This window comes from Poecilia mexicana, unplaced genomic scaffold (genome assembly GCF_051168715.1).
Source record: "Poecilia mexicana isolate PSO_F unplaced genomic scaffold, ASM5116871v1 scaffold_4, whole genome shotgun sequence".
In the NCBI taxonomy this organism is placed as follows: Eukaryota; Metazoa; Chordata; class Actinopteri; order Cyprinodontiformes; family Poeciliidae; genus Poecilia; species Poecilia mexicana.
The window spans coordinates 25,612,639-25,637,131 of record NW_028263373.1 but is presented as its reverse complement, the minus strand read 5'-3'; the positions used below and the strand labels follow the sequence as shown (position 1 = coordinate 25,637,131).

The 24,493-nt window shown below is 40.8% G+C and overlaps 2 protein-coding genes across 3 annotated transcripts in view; both read left to right on the top strand.

The window, feature by feature from the left end:
* The first annotated feature begins 946 nt into the window (after positions 1–946).
* brdt (bromodomain testis associated) lies at positions 947–16,965 on the top strand. 2 transcript variants are annotated; one of them, XM_014979982.2, is made up of 20 exons: positions 947–1,251; positions 4,065–4,332; positions 5,969–6,106; positions 6,681–6,816; positions 8,115–8,236; positions 8,341–8,691; positions 8,768–8,896; positions 9,101–9,298; positions 9,369–9,547; positions 9,655–9,941; positions 10,043–10,156; positions 10,268–10,387; positions 12,926–12,978; positions 13,054–13,228; positions 13,365–13,435; positions 14,163–14,223; positions 14,306–14,424; positions 14,874–15,067; positions 15,156–15,375; positions 16,267–16,965. In XM_014979982.2, exons 2-20 carry the CDS (start codon positions 4,126–4,128, stop codon positions 16,330–16,332), a joined length of 2,940 nt encoding a protein of 979 aa, XP_014835468.2. In that variant the 5' UTR covers positions 947–1,251; positions 4,065–4,125; the 3' UTR covers positions 16,333–16,965. The 2 variants fall into 2 exon arrangements, with proteins under 2 accessions (XP_014835468.2, XP_014835475.2); XM_014979989.2 differs by having other exon boundaries at positions 948–1,251; positions 8,118–8,236.
* A 956-nt stretch (positions 16,966–17,921) lies between these two features.
* The window catches only part of ephx4 (epoxide hydrolase 4), a 29,998-nt gene continuing 23,426 nt past the window's right edge, over positions 17,922–24,493 (top strand). Inside the window, exon 1 of the mRNA XM_088005129.1 lies at positions 17,922–18,815. Coding sequence (XP_087861255.1) covers positions 18,573–18,815 — 243 coding nt within the window. The 5' untranslated portion in view covers positions 17,922–18,572. The remainder of the gene's footprint in view (positions 18,816–24,493) is intronic.

The window sequence follows — 24,493 nt, the reverse complement described above, 5'->3', positions numbered from 1 at the left end:
TTTCAAGCAATGATAATTGCAGCAAATTTCACTCAATGTGCATCCACAACAAGCAGAGGTTCATATAACTGTCAGGGCTTCCCTGTCCTGTATGTTCTTTATTTAGATAGTCATTTATTTTTGTTCTCTTGGTGGGCAGGGTTTACCTGCTGCCCAACACGTGGTTTGGATGAGTGGTTAATTAACAGGGTTCTCCATGAGTTAATGGGTGTTGAGAAGGTAATGCAATCATTTGAATCAGCTGCTTGGGAGAAGGGAAGCATTTAACTTAACATGTCGGGCAGTAGGCCTGAGGACCACTACTGCATTCCAGCTTTGTATATAACTAAAAACAACCTTTATTTGGAATGACAAAAGCTCACAATATCCAGTTTTGTCATATTAATTGCTTAAAGGACTTAATTTGCTTATGCATTAATTGGCCTTATTTAATAACACTTGGTTGTGAACTTGACTTTTTAGGGTGCAAATGTAAATTTAAATATAGAAGCTAACATATATACCCTTTCTGAATTGCTACTTTGTTTCCCCTCTTCAAAAGCTTAGAAACTGTTTCCTGTGTCAGAATAAATTGATCTGTCATTGATTTTGGAAGGAACCAAAAGTCTGCACTTAGCAGGATTGCTTAAACCTGGCTTGATTAGGATGTTCCTCTGCAGCTTGGTAGGACATGCTTTCCAATCTGAATTACATTGAATTAAACTTTGAATTGAACCGCAAGACGATGTCTTCAGTTCTTGTACAGGCCACTTTTTTTTCTTTTTTCCAAATAAATTTCACATGCTGTCGTAAAATAAATTACCATAATGAAAAAAACTTGGACATGTAAAACATGGTCGACTCATACTCGACTGTTCAGTTCACAGGAAGCAACCCTCTGCGCGAGCTATTTCGGTTTAAGGCCGTCCGCTAAGCTAACTAAGCTGCTCACCATTTAAACGCACCAGCTTCTGTGAGCTTCAGCGCTCACTATGTCCAGTTGTTCAGTCAGAAGGCTCTTGTAGTGGCAGGAAGTTGCCATTTTGTTTTCTCTTCTTAAATATTACTATTTAGTGTTATATTTTCATAATCTTCTTAAACTAGTTCATTATTTAATAATGTTGTAAACGTTATGGCGCGTGCTAGCTCTAACGCAAAGACCAATCAGTTGTAGAGGCTGTAGGGAGCTATAAATGTGAGATGGTTGCTATAGAGACGCCTGCGACTGAAGAGCTGAACTCAGGAGCCCGAAAGATTTCGGAGGTTATTTAGGTATGTAGCACGCTAATGGAAGACTAAATTGAATATTTAATGTGCGAAAACGCCTGTTGGTATGGCGGTTATTATTTAATCAACAAGAAAAAGACTTATGTGCAATCGAGTTTGTTTAAGAGACTTTTAGTTAAACTGGCCTTTGTAGGAAAATGAGGACGCTAGCAAAACGTTAGCGATGCTAGGTGTTGGCGAGAACAAGTTTAGGTAAAACTTGCCTTTTCCTCGTTGCGATTATTTTAAAAGGCAAAATAATGTCATGAAGGGGTTTTAAGCCAATACGTTGCCCTTGCTTTAGACATTGAATGGGTTCTTAAATCAAAGTCATGCTGGAGCTTTTAGTAGAAAATGTAATGTTGAGTTATTTCCAGAAACCGAACTGTACTCATGTTCACGGCCCTGGGTGCTAACGTTAGTTGCAACGCTAGCTGGCGGTAACTCAAGAAGTGAAATGACCTGGAGCCAACAGGTGGAAATGTTGAGAGAACTTTTTAGCAGCGTAACATCCTCCATTTTGTACCGTCTAATACGGTATGCATACAAACGCCGTAAGGTTGTACTCACTTGCTAAATAAAGGTAACATCCCCCAAAATTCTTTGCAGTTATTGGTTCTCGAGCTGCCCCTTGTTTTTGTTTTTTTTTTTTCCTCTTAAGAAATTATTGTTCTAAGTTTAAGTACTTGAGAAACTAATCAGTATTTTATTATATTCTTACTTTATTATATTTTTTTCTAAAGAATGAATATATAGAAGGATACTCCAATCGGTGAATAAAAGTTAATAGTAGCAAAACATGACACTGACGCAAGTGTTGGTCTATTTCCTTAGTGGTTCTGATGAGTAGTTACAGGTGCAGCTCAAAATATTTGAATATCATGACAAAGGCTACACAATCTTGTCCAAAAGCCAGTCTTGTAGACCCTCCACAATGAGGGCGAGCAACAAAAGGTCAATGCAAAAAACGCTGCTTGTTCTAGGGTTGTATTCAAGCTAGAAAGTTCAGTGGAAGGAAAAGATGCACCAGTAACGGGGATGACTGCAGCCTTGAGAGGATTGTCAAGCAAAATCCTATTGAGAATGTATGAGCTGATGAGACATCAGACCCAACATGGTAGATGACTTGAAACACATAGATTTTAGCTTCATAATATTCAAATTTATTTGGGGTGACGTGCACAGTTTAATGACTTCGGGTGGGTATTGTTTTTTGTGATCTGTGCTCTGCATGTTTGCCGACAGGGTCTTTCACTGAACAAGCTCCTGATTGGCCATTAGAAGGTGGAAAATATTTTTCAGTATTGTCCTTCATTTGAACAGAATCATCTCTGAAAGCAGAAGTTCTTCCTTTTATAATGTGTTATCTTCACCTTTGAGTCTATTGTCCAGGCCCAGTTTTCACCTAATTCTTTAATAATGTGTTCTTACTTTGCTTTCATGTAAACCTTAGACTAAGAATTATCAGGAATAAAAGTATTATTCTAACTTACTGAAAGTGTAGCGTCGTAATTCCAGACATCAATTTGTATTTTTTCATCTGCAAATTACTTACCATGAAGAACATTACAACTTTTCATATGTTCAAAATAGCATGTTTTTATGCACAATTAAACCATGCATTTTGTGCATTTTTTTATTGCTTAATTTGGTGGCCCTTTTTTTCAGTTGGTGCTATTTATTTATTTATTTATTTATTTATTTTTAGTTGCTTTTCTTGCATAGCAACTTTTTAGTCAGCTTCTGGAAATGAGGTCAGTGTGGCAGCAGGACATGGGACTATTGCATTGATTACTAAATATACTTTCAACTGTTGAACACTGAATACAAAACTATTGAACAATTCTGAGTGCACAGAGTTGTGCATCTTCATGGTTTCATAGTACAAATCTATATTTGTGCTACTGTAGCCCTTAAACGTTGCTGAGTTCCTTTACAGAAATTATTTTAACCAGCTGTTTGAAATCTTGGTTTAGTTGTAATCAGTATTGAATTAGCTATTTAATCTTAATAGGTTAAGTATCACTATGCTAGCTATAAGTTGCAGATCTCGTCTACGATTTGTGTTTTTGATGTTTTTAATTATTCACTTATCAATTGTATCTCATAACATTCAATGAATAAACTGTCATGAGAAGTGATTGAAACATGGATGTAAACATGACATTTTGGTATAAAGTGAGCCATCTACCTCTGCTGAAACAACTGCCTACATTATATTAAATTCAGATATGTACAGTAGGTGGCGCCATCACTCAACTGAAGAGGAGTGGGTTTTTTTGTTTTTGTTTTTCTGCCTGAATATGAAAATCACTAGATTTCAGTCAATAAATCATGTGTTCTTTTCTATTTCTAAACTGTGTCCTTAACATTTCAGAGTGCAGGTTTTTTATTTTCATATTGCTATATAATAACCCTCTATCTTGACCTATTTCATAAATATGTGACTCTAGTAATTAATAGAAATGTATGCAATTTTAGAGTTCTTTAAGAAACAGTTACTACTTACTCCCAGCATTAATGTAGTTTTCTGTAAGTCCTGATTTTTTCTGTGACTAATAATCCACACTATTTTTTTAACGATGGCTATATAGATTAAAAAAGTTTTTATTTATTCTTAAATATTGAATTTATTGGCATTCCTGTTTTTTTATTTTAAGAAATGTTGAATTTATTGGTGTTCCTCTTTAGGGTGTGTTTGATCTATTTGGGGTTTTTTTTTTCTTAATGAAAATGTAGAAAATGCCTGTCTCTGTATCTTCGCTTTCATATTTTACTTGTTACTGATGCACTGACGACTAGGTTTGTTTCTTCATCAGGAAGGTGTGTGATGAGCTCTCCGTTGCAGCAGAGTGTTCTCCAGGCTCCCTTGTCCCATCGATGCTTTTAAACAGGATGGCTGATGTGAAAGCCTGCCCTTCCGTGAGCGGGAACCCGCCTGCACCAGAGGTCGTAAATCCCAGGAGGCCCGGGCGCCTGACCAATCAGCTGCTGTATCTGGAGAAGGTGGTGATGAAAGCGCTCTGGAAACATCAGTATTCATGGCCGTTTCGTGAGCCCGTCGATGCTGTGACGCTGTGTCTTCCAGTAAGTGCTTCAGTTGTCGGGCAGTGTTTGACTGGTGCAGCAGCTTGTGAAAGAATTCAAACTCATTAAACTTTTCATACATTTTCTCGTTTTACAAGCACAAACTTTATTTTAGGATTTGCTATGGATGAACATAATATTTATAAAGTATGAGGAAATTGTCTAAAAGGAAAAAAATCAGTGAATTAAGGTGTACATGTGCATTCAGGTTCTTTTAAATCAAGGGTGCCCAAAGTGGGTCCTGGAGGGCCGGCATCCTGCATGTTTTAGTTCTCTCCCTGCTGGTATAACAACCTTTTCAGCATCTCAATATTCTTCTTAGGCCTTCTAACGAGCCATCATTAGATCCAGGTGCGTTAAACCAGGGAGCGAACTAAAACATGCAGGATGCCGGCCCTCCAGGACCCACTTTGGGCACTACTTTTTTAAATTGATCCATTTGAAGAAAGTCCAGTGCAACAGTTCATTCAGGAGTGAATGAATCAGTAAATAGATTTTAGCTTGTGTGTAATTTAATCTCACTGCAGCTGTTCATGTAAGCACAAATTCACAATCTGCTTTAGGTCTGGAGATTATCAATGTTAACTATTCCATTCACGGATATGCTGTGATCTAAACATTTTCTACAAAGTGAAGCTTTTTTTTTACAGCCTATGACAGGTTTTCTTCCAAGACAGTTCTATGCTTTAATCAGTCAAATTTATTTTTACAACACATTTCAGCAACAAGGCAGGTCAAAGCGCTTCACATCATAAGATGTGTATCATCAATGCACATCAAATATGTTAGTCAATGTTCCAGTGACGCCTGTCTAGAGTCAAAAGCAACTCTAGACATGTGGGCTTTTAGTCAAGATTTAAAGGCACTCAGTGTTTCAGCTGTTTCGCAGTTTTCTGGAAGTTTGTTCCAGATTTGTGGTGCATAGAAGCTGCTTCTCTATGATTGGTTCTGGTTCTGACACATAGCAGAACCAGAAGACCTGAGTGGTCTGGAAGGTTGATACAACAGCAGTAGATATTTAACTTATTGAGGTGCTAAGCTGTTCAGTGATTCATAAACAGACGTATTAGGTCTATTCTCTGAGCTACATGGAGCCACTGGAAGGACTTTGGAACTTAGGTTCTGATTTTTATTTATTTTTTATGTTTTGGCAGACCTTTGAAGATGTTATTGCAGTAATCAATGCGATTAAAAATGAATGCACAAAGGAGTTTCTCTAGATCTTGCTGGACATTAGTCACCTGAAGAAAAATACTGGAAATGTTATTCAGATGAAGGAAGGCCAACTTTGTAACTGTCTTTATATTGTGGAGGTTTTTATTTAAGGAATTTTATTTGAGTGTCAGAGTACAGAGAGCTAGATGTAAATGTATGTCTCACTTTACAGATGTTCTTTTTTTATAGTAGTAAAAAAAACAACTTTAAAAGCAAATGTTATTTTTCCGTTTAACTTCAATTCTGTGCTACTTGTGTTGGTCTGTCACCCAAAATCTCCATGATGTCCAGTCAGTATTCTGGTTGGATTGTGACATTGGGGGGTTTGAATGGCTTTGCAAGGTACTGTAATCCACTTGTTATCTTCGGTCAAAAACCAAAAAGTTTTTCAAGTGTGGGCTATTTTTATGTATGTTTTTAGGATTACTATAAAATTATTACATATCCTATGGATCTGAGCACCATCAAGAAGCGACTAGAGAACCGATATTACTGGGAAGCAAGTGAGTGTGTAAAAGACTTCAACGCCATGTTCACCAACTGCTACATGTACAACAAGGTGAGAACACGATGTAATACGACACACTGCTACGTTTGTTTACCTGCGCGTCAGCTGAATCTAACATGTCTGTTCTGACTGGAATCAATATTGCTCTTTTGGAGTTGGCCAGGTAGATGGAGATTAATGGAATGGTAACAAGGCCTTCTAGCCTCAAAGACTTCAATAAAATGAATGGTTCAATGGCTCGTTAACCGCTGTACGAAATATTTGATTAGCTGTAATGCAGATAAAGGCTTTCTCTCTGCTTGCTTAGAAAGTGATAAATGATTTTCAACATGCAGGAGATGGAGGGAGTCTGCTATTAAAGTTATTTTATTTCAAATGTCTTCACATCTTCAGAAATTGCACTCCAGGGACATTTACCCTCCAGGGAGATGCCTGTCACTTACTGTCGGGAACCATTCTTTTTTCCTTTTGGTCATCTTTAAATCTAAAGTAGTTTCTTGCTCAACTGCATGTAAACAAATGTAGTCTTCTGTTCACTTGATGTTTGATTGTTTGAACAGAAGAGCTGTAGCTCTATGGCTAAACTCAGTAACCTTTCCTCCTTTCTTTCTTTTTTTTCCCACAGCCTGGAGATGATATTGTTTTTATGGCCCAAACCTTGGAAAAGGCCTTTTTGCAGAAATTGTCACAAATGCAAAAGGAGGAGGTCGTAACTACAGTCTCTGTGCTTGAACCACTGAAAATGAAGAAAGACAACACAGGTGAGTCAGAAATAATGGGTATTTCATCTTGATTTTTTTTTTTTTAGTTTGCACATTTATAAAAAAAACAAAAACAATGCTGCAACCAATGATTATTTATCTACCGATTATTCTGATTAATCAGATAAAAGAAATTGCCAAATGTTGCAGATTTTTCATTTAAGTTGCTTTATTCTGTATTAGAAATGCATTTAAAGATGAAAGCAAATAATTAAATTCCTTTTTTAAATGAAATACTTTATTGCCTAACATTGCCTATTGCAGTAACAACACCCCTTTAGTGAACACTTGATCATTTGTACTAAAGGAGGCATCCGCAGCTTAAAAAAGGAGGAAGGTGCTATGGAGAATTTATCTGTTCTCCATGCTAAGTTCTTGATGTATGAGGTTGAAGAAGAGTCAGTGAGTGGAATTCATGAATTCCATTTATTATTACAAAAATACAGCTGGTCCATTTCTCATGCTACCTTTAGGAGTTAGTGGGACAAAATGGCATCAAACGAAAGTTTTCCATTCTCTTTGTTAGCCTCTATCTAAGTTCACCCTAAAGAGGGCTTTCCCTAGTGTGTCATATCCTTTAATCTTAGCTTTGAGGGCGTTTCCTAACATGTCATTTCCTTAAGCTTTAGCTTTGCAACTAGCTAAAAGAGATAGAAGGAAAACACAGAATTATTTATTCTCAACAGTGTACATGAGCATGATTGATGGCACTAAATCCCTCCTCCGGGCTCTGATTGGTTGTTTTGCAATGGGAGAAGGCAGAGGAGCTCCACTTTTTCTTTTTTTTTTCCACAGATCATTGTCGTTACTGTCATAACATAGTGACAGTTTCAACAAATGTGTAACAAAATATTTTTTTAAATAAATGTTTCAGCTTTAGATTTGTTTTTATTCTTTTTACTTTAAACTAAAGTTTTAGTTTTGTTAGTATAGGTTTAGTTTGAACTGAAGTTTTGTATCTAAAACTATGCCACTTTAGGAGTCCTGGGTAGAACAGGCTTAATTTGAATGTAAATTGTCTAGACTTTTATATATTTACATGTTTAATTACTTCTCTCCTTGTGTTCTTTAACAGAAAACTGTCTTTTTTTACTCTGTATCCTGCAGTTAACGATTAACCAATTACAATATTAGTTGATTATTATTTCAATACCCAAGTTATTCCGATTAATCGTTTCAGCCATAAAATAAACTACTGTTTTTACCCCATAGCATACTCTTCCACTAACTGCAGTGACCTGTCAAACATGTAAAGTTCCACCCAACCTATGCGAAGTGTTTTTAATCCTCACCTGAAGCAGATGCAGTGAAGCAGAAGTCTGGTATACCAGACGTTCTCCAGCAGATGGTGACGGTCATTCCTCCGGATGTGGCTCAGATCAACCCATCCAACCGACTCGCTGGAAAAACACACACAACAGTAAGGTTTGATTAGTTCATGTGGCCTGTATCCTGAATGTGTCTGCATGCTGCAGTCAACGACACACAGAGCTCATCTCTTTCCCCTCCCATCTGAATATTCAGATTAAAAAAACCTTGAAGCGGAAAGCCGACTCTGCAACATCGGCCCCTTCCGTCTTCACAAACAGTGAGGTCTCCCCTGATGAGGAACCTTCAGTGCCTTGCACATTGTTCTTCAGAACAAGCAATGGACGGCCCATCAAGCCCCCAAAGAAGGACTTGCCTGCTTTTGAGGACAAGAGGGTCAGAATGCCAGAGCAGCTCAGGTACTGCAACAACATCCTGAAAGAGATGCTGTCCAAGAGGCACTACGCCTACGCCTGGCCCTTTTACACCCCGGTGGACGCAGTGGCTTTAGGGCTCCACGACTACCATGACATCATCAAACAGCCGATGGATCTGAGCACCATCAAGGTAAAACTACCAAGAAGTCAGAATATTTGAAGCGTTCCAAAAGCCAGTTTGTGCTGATGCAAGTTTTAAACTCTAGAAAAAAATGGACCAGCAGGAGTACAGAGACGCCAAGGAATTTGCTGCTGATGTGCGACTAATGTTCTCAAACTGCTACAGATACAATCCTCCGTCGCATGATGTTGTCTACATGGCCAAAAAACTGCAGGTTCGCTGCTCTTCCTGTCTAGTTTAGGGTGAGACCACCCAAGTCAAACCTTAATTTAAGTATAATTGAGCCATTTTGAAGAGACATAAAGACGTTCTACAACTGTATACAATTTAATCCCAAGAAGCTTTGCTACCAAAAAGAGATAATCAGACAAACACACATTCTCATTTTGGTGCAAACTTTTATTCCTTCCTTCAACAGGAGGTTTTTGAAACCCGCTACATGAACATTCCCCAAAAACCAGAAGGGTGTTCCGTCTCTCTGCAGTGTGCCGAAAACCGGCAGTCGAACAGAGTTGGAAGTCCCTCAACATCAGAGAGTTCTCTGAGCAACAACTCCTCTGAGTCAGAAAGGTCATCAGATGAGGTTGCCATGCAGCTGGCTCATCTGGAAGAGAAGGTTGGCATCACACAAGCACAAGTGCAAAATAGTGCATAAAATTTTCCTAATTTTCTGGGTATTTCGGCAGTTGAAAGCGGTCAGCGATCAACTGAAGCGGCTCACCAAAGAGCCTCTGAAGCCGAAGAAGAAAGAGAAGCTGAAAAAGGAAAAACGAACCAATGAGAAGGGCCTTTCTCGACTGAAGAACGTTTCTGCGAAATACAACACCATAGTGCAAATGATTTCGAAATGCAAAGGCACCTCTCTGTAAGGGTCACAAATATGGAGTTTGGTTTTTGAACCCTACAACTAACATTAGCCCAAGATAAACCGTAATTGTCTTTTGTGTTGTTTTTGTTTTGTTGCGTTTGCAGGCATGGAGTTAAACCCCACAATCCCGGAGTCCCGGCAAAGTGCAGCGAGGTCGTTTCAGTCCCACTGAGTAACCAGGAGAAAACGCAGCTAAAGGCAGACATCGACAAGCTACCCAGTAAAAAACTGATCGAGATGCTGAACCTCATCAAGAGCAGAGAGACGTGTTTGGAAACGGCTGAATCTGGGGAGGTGGAAGTGGACTTTGAAAAGCTCAAAGCTTCCACTCTCAGAGCCTTGCAGCAGTTTGTTGCTGCCAGTCTCAGTAAATGCAACAGCAGCAGAAACAGTAAGAACACTTCACCTCCTCCACTGCTCAAGCTGTACTCCTCCAGTCTTTGTTTTTCATGCTATTCTCCAGCTAAATGGCGTTTGTGTTTTCTGCATTAGAAAAAAAGTTGTTGATCCCCAAAGGAGGACTGAAGAATGAAAAAACAAAGGAAGGTGGAAAGAAATCAGTTTTGAGCAACAAAAAGAACATGTTGATGAAACAGAAACCACTGGGTAGGATCGGGTCAACACGTTTCAAGGATCTGTTTCCTAATTTGAGGCATTGAGATTTTCTGAGATTTTAAAACATTTTTTTTGTTTTTTTGTTTTCGTGAACTGTTTAAGTGGAGGTCTCCGCTAACAGCCACCAGTCGCCTTTCAGCAAAAGCAGCAGCTCCTCGTTCAGCTCCGGCAGCAGCAGTGACAGTAGCTCCAGCTCCAGTGACGGCAGTGACTCTGAATCAGGTTGGCTTCTCACTTTGTCCTCTAGTTTTGGCTGGTTCACCTAAGATTCACACAAATGTTAAACTGTTTTCAGTTTGCCTACACCCACAAAAGGTTTGGAAACTCATTTTTTATTCCCATTTTTTAAATTTTCTTTTTCAGTATACCACATCTTCAGATAAATTTGTTCACACCAGAAGAACATTTATTTTATCCGATATCTTTCCACATTCTCGTTTCTTTTTTTGTTTAAAAAAACAAAAACAAATTAAATTAGAAATCCATTTTACTACAGTAACTAACCCTCACATTTTATCCTTTTTTTATATTATTTATTTGGTGTCACTCAGATTAAATTTCTTCATGAGACTGTTCATTTTAGTCTATGGATGATATATTTAGTGAGCTGTAAGTTAGTGATGAACCTTTTTGTTGTTGTTGGATAGTGAACGTATATGACTTATCAAAAGCTTTTCATTGAAGTTTTTGGTACTTGCAGTAATGCAATTCTACCACAAGGTGGCACATGGTTTGCCCACAGCTATTTGCAAGTTATACATTTGAGTGGAAAATATATAATTCTCAAAACTTGGAAAGGTTTGTAATTTTCATGAGAGCCACACCTTGACTGTGAGGGATGGACTCAAAAAGAAAAATGATGCAGAAAAACACATTGCATAATTAGCATTTATTGCATATAATAAGTACCATTTTTTATAAAATAGAACATAATAGATATAACAGAAACTGTTATTTAATTCCAACTATTCCAGTAGTTCTTGACCAAGTTGTCAAACCCTGCAGCAGGGATTTTGGCTCTTATCCAGAACATTCAGGTTTCTGGAGTGTCGCTAGGCAACACAAAGTTTCAGCTCCCTCCAAAGACTTGATGTTGGTTTCAGGTCATGGCGATACATGACCTTACCCATCCTCCCCTCAATACGGTGCAGCCCTCCTGTCCCTTCTGCAGAGAAGCACACCCCAAGCATGATGCTTCCACCACTGTGCTTCAGTTACCATGGTGTTCTTGGTGGAGTTCATCCCACAAAGTTTTATTTTAGTCTCATCTGACCTCGTGACCTTCTCCTATGCTGGGTGGTAGGTGTCAACTGCATAAATAATGCAATAATTATTTAAAAATCTCACAACATTATTTTTAATGTTTTTAGATTCTGTCTCACAGGAAAAAACTTTAAAACTGAGTGCATCAGACGCATGCTTTCACTACTGTATGTCACTCAAAATGACGCCTATCAAAATCTTGAACAACCGATTGTGTTTGCTGTTTTATTTGGATAAACAAAAGCAAAGTATGGCAAAAGTTGAGTTCCTCCTGTAATCCCTGAAAATTAACACTGTGATCCAATGTACTTCTGAAAACATGCAGAAACTTGTGAAGGTCATACAGTTTGGATCAGAAAGTTTTCCATAAAAACCTTGTCATGAATCTCATGTTAATTTAGTTTTCTTTAAGTTTATTGTGAGGCTTATTGACTGAGCCCTTCTGAGGAGTTCAGTGTTTCTGTGGTTGCTTTAACAGTAAAGGTGTGACTCACATTTGCTTACCCTCACATCTACCTTTTTTTTCTTTCTGGGTAAGAAATCCTGCCTGTAGCTTTGACAAAATGATTAGCCTGATTTATTCAGGTCACTGAAAATAACCTGTTTTATTTCCCTGTAGCGTTTGATATGTTGCAACATAACATAAGTGTTGCAGCAAGAAGCAAGACATGGTTAAAATCAAAACGTATTAACCGAAATGCATTAGAGTTGTGTAGCTCGGCCACATATCGGCTGATTCCAGAATCCAGACCGTTTCAAAACATAGTGGTGAGCTGCTAATAGATTATATAGTTCAGTATCTGAGCTGCAGAGATCTTTCAGATTAGCATGTCATGAATAGATCATCTGTCGTTGATGAGCATGGCTGAGCATTAGCTCTTCAAGGTTGTGGTCGTCTTACTGTCGAGATCTGACATTCCTCTTTGTGGTTGATGGAAGAGATTGAAGTTTAAAACTTCTGCTTTACTCCTGCTCTGAAACCACATCAGGGCTTTACGATGGCATATTTGGGCCATTGTAGATTGGAAAACAAACACGCACAAAGCAGGAGTAAGTTTCCACCAAAATAATCTCTGCGATTTCCACTTTTTTTTCCAGAAAATTTGACGGATTTTTTTTTTCTAGCAAATTTTCAACCTTTGAAACTGAGAAAAATGTTTTTCCGTTTTCTTTCTTTCTGTGATTAATCAAAAAATGTTTGTATTTTTTCATCTACAAAGACCCTAATGCACTGTTGTACGGACTTGAGGTCAGTTTGTGTATTATTGAAGCTTTTGAAATGTCAATCAGCTGCATAGTTTTGCTTGTCAAACGTTTATTTGTTTGACATGGTTCTGATTTTCTTTGCCATGTCTCTTGTTTAGCAGATTTCTGATTCTATTGAGAGTTTCTGGGTGAATAAAGACGGAATATTAAGAACAAATAATCGGATGTTCAGCCTAGCAGATTGAAAAGCTTGATTTGTGTGTTTCTTTTTGATTTGATTGTTTTTTACAGTGCCAAAACTGAAGAAAATGTCTAAGGATCCCTGTCAAAAAGTTCACCAAAAGGTAGCACACATTTTCCTCTTAGGATTACAACTTGGCATATTGCAGTAGTGATAAATGTTTATTCTTCAATAAAAGGTGACCCACAATCTCAGCAATAAGCGGGTATCAGAGATCAGACAGTCAGCGAAGGCCCCGATCAGAACCCGTCATCCCTCACACCCCATCAAGTCCACTCTTCTAGAAACTAAAAACGACCAAACATCGCAAATCCCAGGCCACTTCTACAACGAGCTGCCCATGTCCCCGCAAGGTAAATATGTGGCTCCCTGAGCTTTTAGGAGGAATTACCTTATTTGTCAGCTTTGGCTTCAGTCCTGATCTATCTTGTACGTTCAAGTAAACATTTTAGTAAAGGTGTTCGACATGGTGTAATTTATTGTTGGCAGATTTGTCTGCGCTCTTATCCCCTATGGCCTCCCCTGGAGCGCTGCCAGACTGGGCTGCTGCCAGATTTGAGGTACTCTTCACAAAATGGAAGAACTTAGCAGTGCCAGGTTCTTACAAAGCCTTTTTTTATTTCTAAATCCTTTCTGACGTTTCCAAAGTCCATTTGGAATCGGAATAAACCTTGGAACCAGGCCCTACCATTACAGTTAAAACAAATGTACTGTATTTACACTGAACAAAGTCTCGCTGTCTGAAGTTGAATCGGGCCAAACTTCTTTTGTTTTAGGTTAGAACTACCAAAATGATTTGTTTGTTCAGTGCCACAATACTGAGAAAATATGTGAGAGATTTATCCAGTTAAATACGTTTTTTTTAACCTATCAGATGTTTCCAAAGCCATGACATCATCATCATTATCATCATATGGCCTTTCCTTCATTGTTTAAAGAGACAGTTATCACTCTGTATGGAAACTTTAATGATTTTTGAAGAAATTGATAAATAAATCTGATGTATTCTCTTTCATAATTGTGACATTTAGCAAATAGGAAAAAATGTTGTAATTCTGACTGACCTAAAATGAAAACTTTAGTCTTCTTTATCATTGAAGTGGGGAAAAAAATGATGTCTTTATTCAGTGTATGCAAACATATTGTTTCAACTGTAAAATTTTTATTTGAATAATAACATATTTGCATTGTGCTTTAACTGTGAAGAATGAAATAGTTTCTCCATAGAGCAGCCTGTGTCCAGCATCAGAATGATTCTGTGTTAAACCCAAATGTCTCCTGTATCAGGGTGCAGTGCTGTCCCCCCTCACCGACAGTCCGCTGCTCTTCAAAGAAGAGATGGGTGACAGTAAGTTCCTTAAAAACACATGCTCTGATGTCACTTTATTGTCAGTTTAGTGGCATAAAACCTTTTTTTTTTCTTCTGGAAGTTTATCTGACAGATTTCCGGGATCCTGAAGATTTTCCTGATGGTCGGGGCAGCGAGCTACCACTCAGCCAGACCACAAGTAAATCTACTGAAGAGGAGAAATCCCAGATTCCTAAAAAGGTTGGGAAAAACCCTAACCAGAACAGATGAAACTAACCCTAACCCACTCAGCTCCTTCAGACTAGCCAACAGCAATTGGCAAACACTTGGTGGAACTCTGCTTCTGCTTAGGTTATTATACAAGATACTTCTGAGTGTAATGCTGGTAAAAATGTTGTTAAAGGGTTAATAAAGGAGCCATGTTGTGATCACTTCCTAAAGCCAGAGATTATATAGCTTTATAGCAGTGTTTTTTGAAAAGACAGAGGACCTATTTCAAGGCATTAAATTAGGAAGTCACATTTGTTCTAAGTAATGATTGATATAAACCACATTTTTCTGTTTTTTTTTTTATAACAACCATTGGGTTGTTACTTAATTGTGTTGTAAAATGGCAACATGTGCCTGGAAAACATATGATGCCCCTTTGAAACAAACGTCTGACTAATTCTGTCACTTTTCTTTGTCAGGACATTTTCTTGAAAAATGCAGAGTCATGGGCAAAACTTGTGAGGCAGTCGGTCACTCCAGCTGCTATCAAAGCCTCTAAAGAGAGCTTCCAGATGTTCCGCAAAGCCGCCATAGAAAAAGAAGAACGGGAGAAAGCCCAAAAGAAGAAAGCCTTGGATGAAAACGGAGTGATGGAGCCTGTTGAAAAGAACAGGTGTTCACCACAGAACACAATCTCTGTTCCATGTTTAAGCTGATTTAGTTGTTCTTCGTGTTCCTGTGACTGAGTTTGTCTCCTTCAGCTTTCCAGCTTTGGATAAAACAGAGCAACCTCCAGAGAAGATTAAAGAGGATCCGGATTTGCTGGAGAGCATCTGCCCGGAGGCCGGGTTGGAAGCTCCCAAACGAGTGGAGCAGCCGAGGCCTCAAAGTGAAACGAAGGCCCAGAGTCAGCAGTTTTCTGTGGATAAAGAACGAGAGCTGGCCCGCAGGAAAGAGCAGGAGCGTCGCAGGAGGGAGGCCGTTAGTACACTGCTCCGTTTCTCACTCTGGAACATTTCCCTGCAGCACAGGGTTTCCCCCCAGTGTTTTTTGTTGTTTGGTTTGTTTTGTTTTGTTTTTTTATATACCAGTAACAGTGATCACAAAGACAGGTTAAGCTTAGTTTACAGTATTGAAATTCGTGAGCCTCTTTGGCAGGTGCTTCCGAAGAGCATCTTCGCCTCTATTTAGCAATTTGGAGAATAACTGCACCAACATACGCATCAAATATGAAAGCTGCTAGTATCAATAATGAGACGCATATTAACGCCTCGTTCTAAACCATAATTGGTGGCATCCATTACTTTTTTTTCTTGGTGCAAATGCATTGAGCATCTGAACATAGTGAAGTCTATAATATGAGAAAATTAAATAAATTAATTAAAAAACATTAAATGACATGCAGTTTGTATGTCATGTCCATCTTCTTAGTGACCAGTCACTAGATTTCAGGGCATTTTTGTCCAATCAGGACACTACAAGGGCAGACACAACCGGACGATCGCCGCTGTATTGAAAATCTCTGACAATACATGGAGCTGCCGTTCTGCTCTGGTCCTACTCACCCAGTTTAACTATGAAGTTTTGACTCTTTCTACCCATTTTTTGCTAAAGCTTCTGTGAGCTTTAGCAGACAGTTGTCTATTTAACACACAGACTAGTTTTATTTAGTCCACTGCTGTATTTCCTTTATTGTTGTTGTATTTATTTCCAAAATTTCTTGTCAACTTTTAACATTTTGTTTTAAACTTTTAAATGTTGAAATGTTGTTCAGCTGGTGGACTGGCTAAGCCATTGGGTTTAGCCAGTTACTGGGGGAAACCCTGCTACAACCGTTGACATAACTTTTTAACTGTTCTTCTCTTCGTATAGATGTCTTGTATTGACATGACCATGCAGCGGGAGATCATGACCTCATTTGAACTTGGCCTGGACTGAAGAAGGAAGCTGCAAACCAAGGCTCTACCATCAAAGATCTTCAGTTGTCATGAGGTTTAACATTGTTAGACTCTCTCTCTGGCTTGAGGCAAGAAACTGAAAGCCTGAAAAGTTAAACTATGGGAGGAGGTGTAAAAGATAACATGCAAATAGGTTTGACCTTCTGTTAGCATTTGATATTTGCACTAACGCACTCTTAAAGTGTTTATAGCACTATTATTATTTGAACTCACATTTACTACATTATTGTTCATCCTTCGACAGTTTACTGAATTTTGTCAGAAATGTTACGTTCTGTTAGTTCTCGGATTTAATCGATTCCTTTAAGGAGATTTACAATAATTTTTTTTTTCCACAAATGCAGATTTGAGTGCATCATACATTCCTGCATTACAGTATAATATGTAGAATAATGGAATAGGGTTCAAAAGATTTCCCAGCTTAAAGATTTACTTCAGCTTTTTGCTGGGCTATTATTACAATGTTACCTATACATGCACTGTGTTGTTTGGTCAAACGTACAGTTGTGACTGTTCTGCAGTCATGAACAATAGTAGCAGATCTTCCAAGATGTTTGTATATGTTTAAAAAGATTTTTTTTTTAATTAACAAAATAAAGCTATTTTTCACTAATCAGTCTACACCGACCAATGATTTAGTCTGATATCTCATTTACATTTTGCTTCCATAAAGTTCTTCTTTGACCACAAACTCCTCCATTCGTTAAGTGTCTTCTTGTTTTTATATTGGAGTCATTTAAAAAAAAACCATGAACTACACCTTGTCGTTGGACTGAATACTTCATCTCAAAAATTTCAGGAAAAATACTTCTAAATGTAAATGTGTGCTTTTTTTGGTCAAATTACATACCACTTTTTTTTTCTTTTTTTTCTTTTACTGGTTTTCATTATTAAGACAAAATAATTTACAATCCTGGCAAATTTAGATTTAAGAAAACATTTCAATTTTGATCTCTGAATAAGCTACAACAGTGTGGAGTCTATTTCTTTTAATACATTTAGTTTTGAGATTAGAATAATAAAAAAACTCATATTGGAGTCCAGTAAAAATATCCTCTTAAGTCCTGATCCATTAAATTGCCCAAAGTCTTCATTTATGAATTGTGGCATCCAGTTTTTAATCCACAGCGTTTAACGTCATAGTTTCATCTGTTCTGTAGAGATTTTTCACAGGGTTTAAGAGTGTGTTTATGGGAAATTTACCGATCTTTCAGACATGCATTTTGAGTTAACGCACTGATGTTGGATGATAATATGTGGCTCACAGTCTTTGCTGTCTTTACTGTAAGTTTTATCTGGTTGTCAGGAGTCTTTGCTGGCCTTTCAAGTGCTTCAAACATCCATGTCTTTATGAACCTTGCTTTGTAGACTTATCAGTCACCATGAAGAACATGACTTGGATGCAAGTGCTCAACCATGGAAGCTCTCTACACACTTTTCTTAACATGAAGCTAACCTCTAAAGTCATGAAGGCCTGTAGCTATTGATTCAAAATGTTGATTATCTCTGGACCATGTGGCATTCTTTAATGGTAGAGGAATTCACTGAACGCTGAGTGCAGCCTTTTTTTTTTTTACAAATGTCCTGGATCACATTTGACCTCTAACTCTATTAATATTTTTAGCACACCCCTTTTGATTATTTAAAATAGATTATTACAATCTCAGCCATCATGTCATAGCTTATGTATGTGAAACTGCCTGGTGAGATATTTGAGAAATAACTTGGTAAATCCAGAGCAGCTGATTGCATTCTAAGCACGCAGGCTGTGTTGTCATTGCGGTGTTGTTACCATAGCAGCGACGTGACGCCATACCGTTTTGCAGTGATTTTTCTGGACTTCCTCTCTCTCCCCTAAAAACAGCGCCGTCTTTTCCAGGCTGCGATGAAAACAAAGGAAAAGAACCCACAATTCTCCGCCGCTAACGGGTTACTGGTCCGTCCTTCCCTGTCGGGCAGCACCGCGTCCCGCTAAACCACCGCCGGTGTCACACGCAAGCGCGAAAATCTGACGTGATGCTCGTGCCACCGTCCCATTCAGCAGCTCGTCGGGACCCTCCCTTCAGACAGTCGTGCGTATGAGCTGGTAGCGAGACAACTGCCTCCCTCCTCCACCCCTCCGTCCCTCCCCCGGAGCTGTGGTTTAACACCAGCGGCAGGTTAACGGAAGGAAATCAATAGGCAAAGCGACCTGGATTGATTTCCTGCGGCAATGCGAAGATGGCGAGAGTCCTTAACAACTTGCTGTTATTTCTGATCAGACTTGCGCTGAAAATCAGAGTTTGGGGATACTGGTCGCTAATCTACGGTTATTGTGCTCTCTGCACCACCGCAGCCCTGCTGAAACTTTGCTGGAACATCGTGCTGAGGCCGACAACAACCTTCCAATGGGGGATACGTGAAACTCCCCCGGCTTGTCTGAATGACACGTCCTTGGGAACTCATTGTTATGTTAGGATCAAGGTAAGACACGCAGACGCGCGCGCCGTCTCGCGCCCGGGCTGGAACTCATTGTGTTTGAGTCCCTCGCGCGTGTGTTCACGTGTGCTCCCATACCTTTTTCGTCCCCCTCCGCACCCCTCTTTCTTTCGCTCTCTCTCTCTCTCTCTTTTTTTTTTTAAATTACCCCCCGCTGCGTCGCGTCGTGACAAGCCGGACAGGGCCTGGTTCTGTTGAGCCGAATCGTGAAGCGGTCTCTTGTTGTTGTTGGCTTGGAGGAGCTCAGGTGGCGGTGCTGAAAGAACAGCTCCTCTGCCTCACTTCTCCGCTTGCAGCGGGGCTGCAGCCTGCCTCCAAACCACCAACCTACAGCTACAGGACGTGTTAAAACGATTATGTAATTTAGTATGTTGGTCACTAAATCCTCCCGCAACAAAAACATACAGTGTGTAGGAGAGTTTTCACATTTCTCCCCCCTAGTAATCTGTCACAAGTACAAGAAGAACTCGGGATTCAGCTGCAGACTGTGTTCACTGCGTGTTTTAACACGCTGATCTGGGACTTTGTTGATAATCCGCTGAGCAGTTCAGCCCAAAGAAGTGCTTCACCTCCTTTATGTTTTGTGAATAAAATACTGATCTGTAGTTTACAGACTATATTAAAATGAAAATACATAATGCAGATAGCAGTAGAATAAAACTTCGGGTTGTTGAGGGGAGGCTCCAATTTGATGCATAAACATGATTTGCTTGTAGTGACCTCTGACCCTCCTTTGTTGGTTTTGTCAGTGCAAAGATCATTTGAGGGTTTGTTTTTGACGTGAAGCCTTGCAGTCCAGATGTCTTGTGTTCCTCTGCCTGTTTTTCTTTTCTTTTTTTTTCCAAACAGCTGAATCTAGTTAAAATGTTTATGTGCTGCACTACAATGTCTTTCAAAAGTATTCACACCCGTCAGATTATCCTATGTTTTGTGTCACTTTACAACCTAATACAGTAATGTATTTTACTGAGAGTTTATGTAATATACCAGATAAAGTAGTGCCGATTTGTAAACAGCATTTTTCAGTTTTTCCAAAACCAGTTGTTCTAGTTGTATCTGTATGTTCAGGTCGGGAGGGCAGCTACTGTCTGAGGTGTATGCAGACACATTAGCACCGCTATGCACATGTAGCTACAGCATAGTTGCAAGAGTTGCATTTTACTAGTAACTTAAGCTAACCTGAATATTTACAAGTCTCCTCTTGATAGACTGAAATCACTACCTACTGTCTGTCAACCACTTTGAAAAGTTTTTTTTTTCATACCTATGACATCTTTCATTGTCCCTTTCCTGTTTTTTGTTTTCTCCTGAGAGCTTCCATTTCCGCTTCTCCGTCTTTATCTGCCTGTCATCAGATAACACTACTCAATAATGATACTAAAAAAAACAAGTCCCAGTATGTTTTCGAGTTTGAATTTTTATTTTTTCCACCATTTTTTTTGGCACCCTTGCTATCGCAGCGCCCTGCTTTTTGTGCAATGACCATAAACTGTAGGGTCATCGTCCAGCTAGAAGCTAAGCCTCTTATGGACTCTCAAGTCTTTGCCAACCTTTTAGATACTTTCTTCCAGGATTTACCTCTATTTAGCGCCGTCTATCTTCTCATAAATTCTGAACGAAATTCCAAATAACATCGTTTAAAAGTGAGGGTGGTGTTGGTTTTTTGGCCTCTGTTACGGCCCGCACAGGGCACACAACATAAAAGGTCCAGACCAAGTTATATAAAACAAAAGTTTTATTCAGACTGTGGCTGGACATGGAGGTACTGGGGAATCGTGGCAAATAAACAAAAGAGTGGGAGCATTCACGAACCAGCCAGCAGTTGGCCGTCGGATTCGGGCCGCTCCCCTCGCCCTGCCTCGCCGGATCATTCACCCTACAACCAAAAACCGGAAAACCTCGGCTTGGCCAACGATCCCCAGACCTAACAACACAAAAGGAAAGTTAACCAACAAGAAAACAAATTGAAGGAGCAGGAGCGAGGCTTGGAGACACGCCACCAACCAGGAGCTCTCCCAACTTCCTCCTCCCTGGTGGGTGGGGCTTGATCCCTTTAAACTCTCGCCAGCCAATCAACTGCAAGAAGAAAACAGCAATTAAACAGGGATTCATTCACAATAGTGACAGGCGCCCGTCACACCTCCACCCCTAAATGCTGCATGGGGATTTCGGGTCACCATGCAGCATCAGTAGTAGGAACGGGACAATGCGTCAGCCAAGATGTTATCTTTACCCTTTACATGTTTTACTTCCAAACAGAAGGTCTGAAGATAAAGGGCCCACCGCATCAGCCGTCGGTTGGAATTACGCATTTGCTGAATAAAGACGAGTGGGTTATGATCGGTATAAACCACAATTGGGCCACTAGAGGAGCCCACATAGACCTCGAAATGTTTCAAAGCCATAACCAGCGCCAGTGCCTCCTTCTCTATTGTGGAGTACACCTTTTGGTGCCTATTAAATTTCTTGGAGAAATAGCACACCGGGTGCTCTATCCCATCTGGGCCGTCCTGCAAAAGAGCGGCACCCGCTCCTGTATCACTGGCATCCACCGCCAGTTTAAAGGGCACCGTGTACACTGGCACGGCAAGCACCGGCGCACTACTCAAGAGCGCTTTGACGCACTCAAACGCATGTTGGCACTCCGGTGACCACTTGAATGGAACCTTTGGGCTCATCAAATCAGTGAGAGAAGAAACGACGGCGGAAAAATTCTTACAGAAACTCCTGTAATAGCCAGCCATTCCAAGAAAACGCTGCAACTCACGTCGTGAGGAAGGAATGGGAAATGCTGAAATAGCCTCTATTTTTGAACCCACCGGTCTAACGTGTCCATTACCCACTATTTTACCCAAATAAGCCACAGTGGCACGACCAAACTCACATTTTGCGAGATTAACCGTCAGATGGGCTTCGTTTAATTTCTGAAACACAGTTTTCACCTGTTCTAGATGTTCCTCCCAGGAGTCTGAGTAAATGACAATGTCATCTAAATAAGCTTCACACCCCTTCACACCAGACAAGACCTTGTTTACTAGACGCTGAAAAGTTGCCGGCGCGTTACGCACGCCAAATGGCATCACAGTGTACTGCAAGAATGCATCTGGAGTCACAAATGCAGTTATTTCCTTGGCTCGCTCTGTCAGCGGGACCTGCCAGTAGCCTTTCAGCAGATCCAACTTTGTCACAAACACTGCGGAGCCTACCCGATCTACACAATCCTCCATCCGAGGAAGTGGGTGGCAATCTGGTTTTGTGACTCCGTTAACTTTTCTAAAATCAGTGCAAAAGCGGTCAGACCCATCCGACTTAACTGCCAGCAAGCACGGTGAGCTCCACGCACTACAACTTGGCTCAGCAATGCCATTTAGCAACATGTAATCAACTTGCTTTTGTAGGCGTTTTCTTTTGTCTGGATTCACCCTATAGGGATGCTGCTTAATAGGGGAAGAACCACCGACATTTATATCATGTTCCAACACATGAGTTTGGGAGGGCACATCCGAAAACAAGCCATAGTATAACTTAATAAGGCCCACCATGTCCTGTTGTTGATCATCGGACAAATGCGACAAACAAGCATCCAGGTTAACCAGCATCTCAGAGTTTTTTAGTCGGCCCCGCAGCCTAGCCTCACCTGGGTGGTCAATATCGGATTCAGGACTAGACAGCTCCTCCAAGGAACTCGCCTGAACCGACTGTGCCGCTGTTGGCTCTGAAGGTAAGGGCATGTCACCAGAGGATGAACTCAAAGCAACAGAATTATTTTCATTTCGTTCATGATATTCTTTCAGCATGTTTATGTGACACAAGCGGCTACGGCGCACGCGGTCAGGCGTAGAAATTATGTAATCTGTGTCACTCACTTTACGTGTAACCACGTACGGTCCGCTGTAGCGCGCCTGCAGACTAGCACCTTCAACAGGCAAAAACACCAAAACTTTATCTCCCGGTTGAAATTGCCTGTTACTAGCCTTAATATCAAACCAGCCCTTCATCTTGCTCTGACCCAGCCAGCATACCCATGTGGGCCCCATATGGGATAAAAGTGGGCTGCCAATATGGGCCCCAAATGGGTTTGTCCGCGGGTTCCATGGTGGCCCCACATGGGTTTGCCCAGTTAGATTTAAATGGGTGCTGACTGGGTTTTGAGTGGGGCCCAGATGGGTAACTTACATGAGGCCCATCTGGGCCCCACTTGGGAGCTTTCATTAATTTTTACCTGGGCCCCAACTGGGTCTAAACTGGGCTAGAATATGGGTACCAAGTGGGTTTGTCCGCGGGTTCCATGGTGGCCCCACATGGGTTTGCCCAGGTAATTTAAATGGGTGCTGACTGGGTTTTGAGTGGGGCCCAGATGGGTAACTTACATGAGGCCCATCTGGGCCCCACTTGGGAGCTTTCATTAATTTTTACCTGGGCCCCAACTGGGTCTAAACTGGGCTAGAATATGGGTACCAAGTGGGTTTGTCCACGGGTTCCATGGTGGCCCCACATGGGTTTGCCCAGTTAGATTTAAATGGGTGCTGACTGGGTTTTGAGTGGGGCCCAGATGGGTAACTTACATGAGGCCCATCTGGGCCCCACTTGGGAGCTTTCATTAATTTTTACCTGGGCCCCAACTGGGTCTAAACTGGGCTAGAATATGGGTACCAAGTGGGTTTGTCCGCGGGTTCCATGGTGGCCCCACATGGGTTTGCCCAGGTAATTTAAATGGGTGCTGACTGGGTTTTGAGTGGGGCCCAGATGGGTAACTTACATGAGGCCCATCTGGGCCCCACTTGGGAGCTTTCATTAATTTTTACCTGGGCCCCAACTGGGTCTAAACTGGGCTAGAATATGGGTACCAAGTGGGTTTGTCCACGGGTTCCATGGTGGCCCCATATGGGTTTGCCCAGGTAGATTTAAATGGGTGCTGACTGGGTTTTGAGTGGGGCCCAGATGGGTAACTTACATGAGGCCCATCTGGGCCCCACTTGGGAGCTTTCATTAATTTTTACCTGGGCCCCAACTGGGTCTAAACTGGGCTAGAATATGGGTACCAAGTGGGTTTGTCCACGGGTTCCATGGTGGCCCCACATGGGTTTGCCCAGGTAATTTAAATGGGTGCTGACTGGGTTTTGAGTGGGGCCCAGATGGGTAACTTACATGAGGCCCATCTGGGCCCCACTTGGGAGCTTTCATTAATTTTTACCTGGGCCCCAACTGGGTCTAAACTGGGCTAGAATATGGGTACCAAGTGGGTTTGTCCACGGGTTCCATGGTGGCCCCATATGGATTTGCCCAGGTAGATTTAAATGGGTGCTGACTGGGTTTTCAGTGGGGCCCAGATGGGTAACTTACATGAGGCCCATCTTGGCCCCACTTGGGAGCTTTCATTTTTACCTGGGCCCCAACTGGGTCTAAACTGGGCTAGAATATGGGCACCAAGTGGGTTTGTCCACGGGTTCCATGGTGGCCCCATATGGGTTTGCCCAGGTAGATTTAAATGGGTGCTGACTGGGTTTTCAGTGGGGCCCAGATGGGTAACTTACATGAGGCCCATCTTGGCCCCACTTGGGAGCTTTCATTTTTACCTGGGCCCCAACTGGGTCTAAACTGGGCTAGAATATGGGTACCAAGTGGGTTTGTCCACGGGTTCCATGGTGGCCCCACATGGGTTT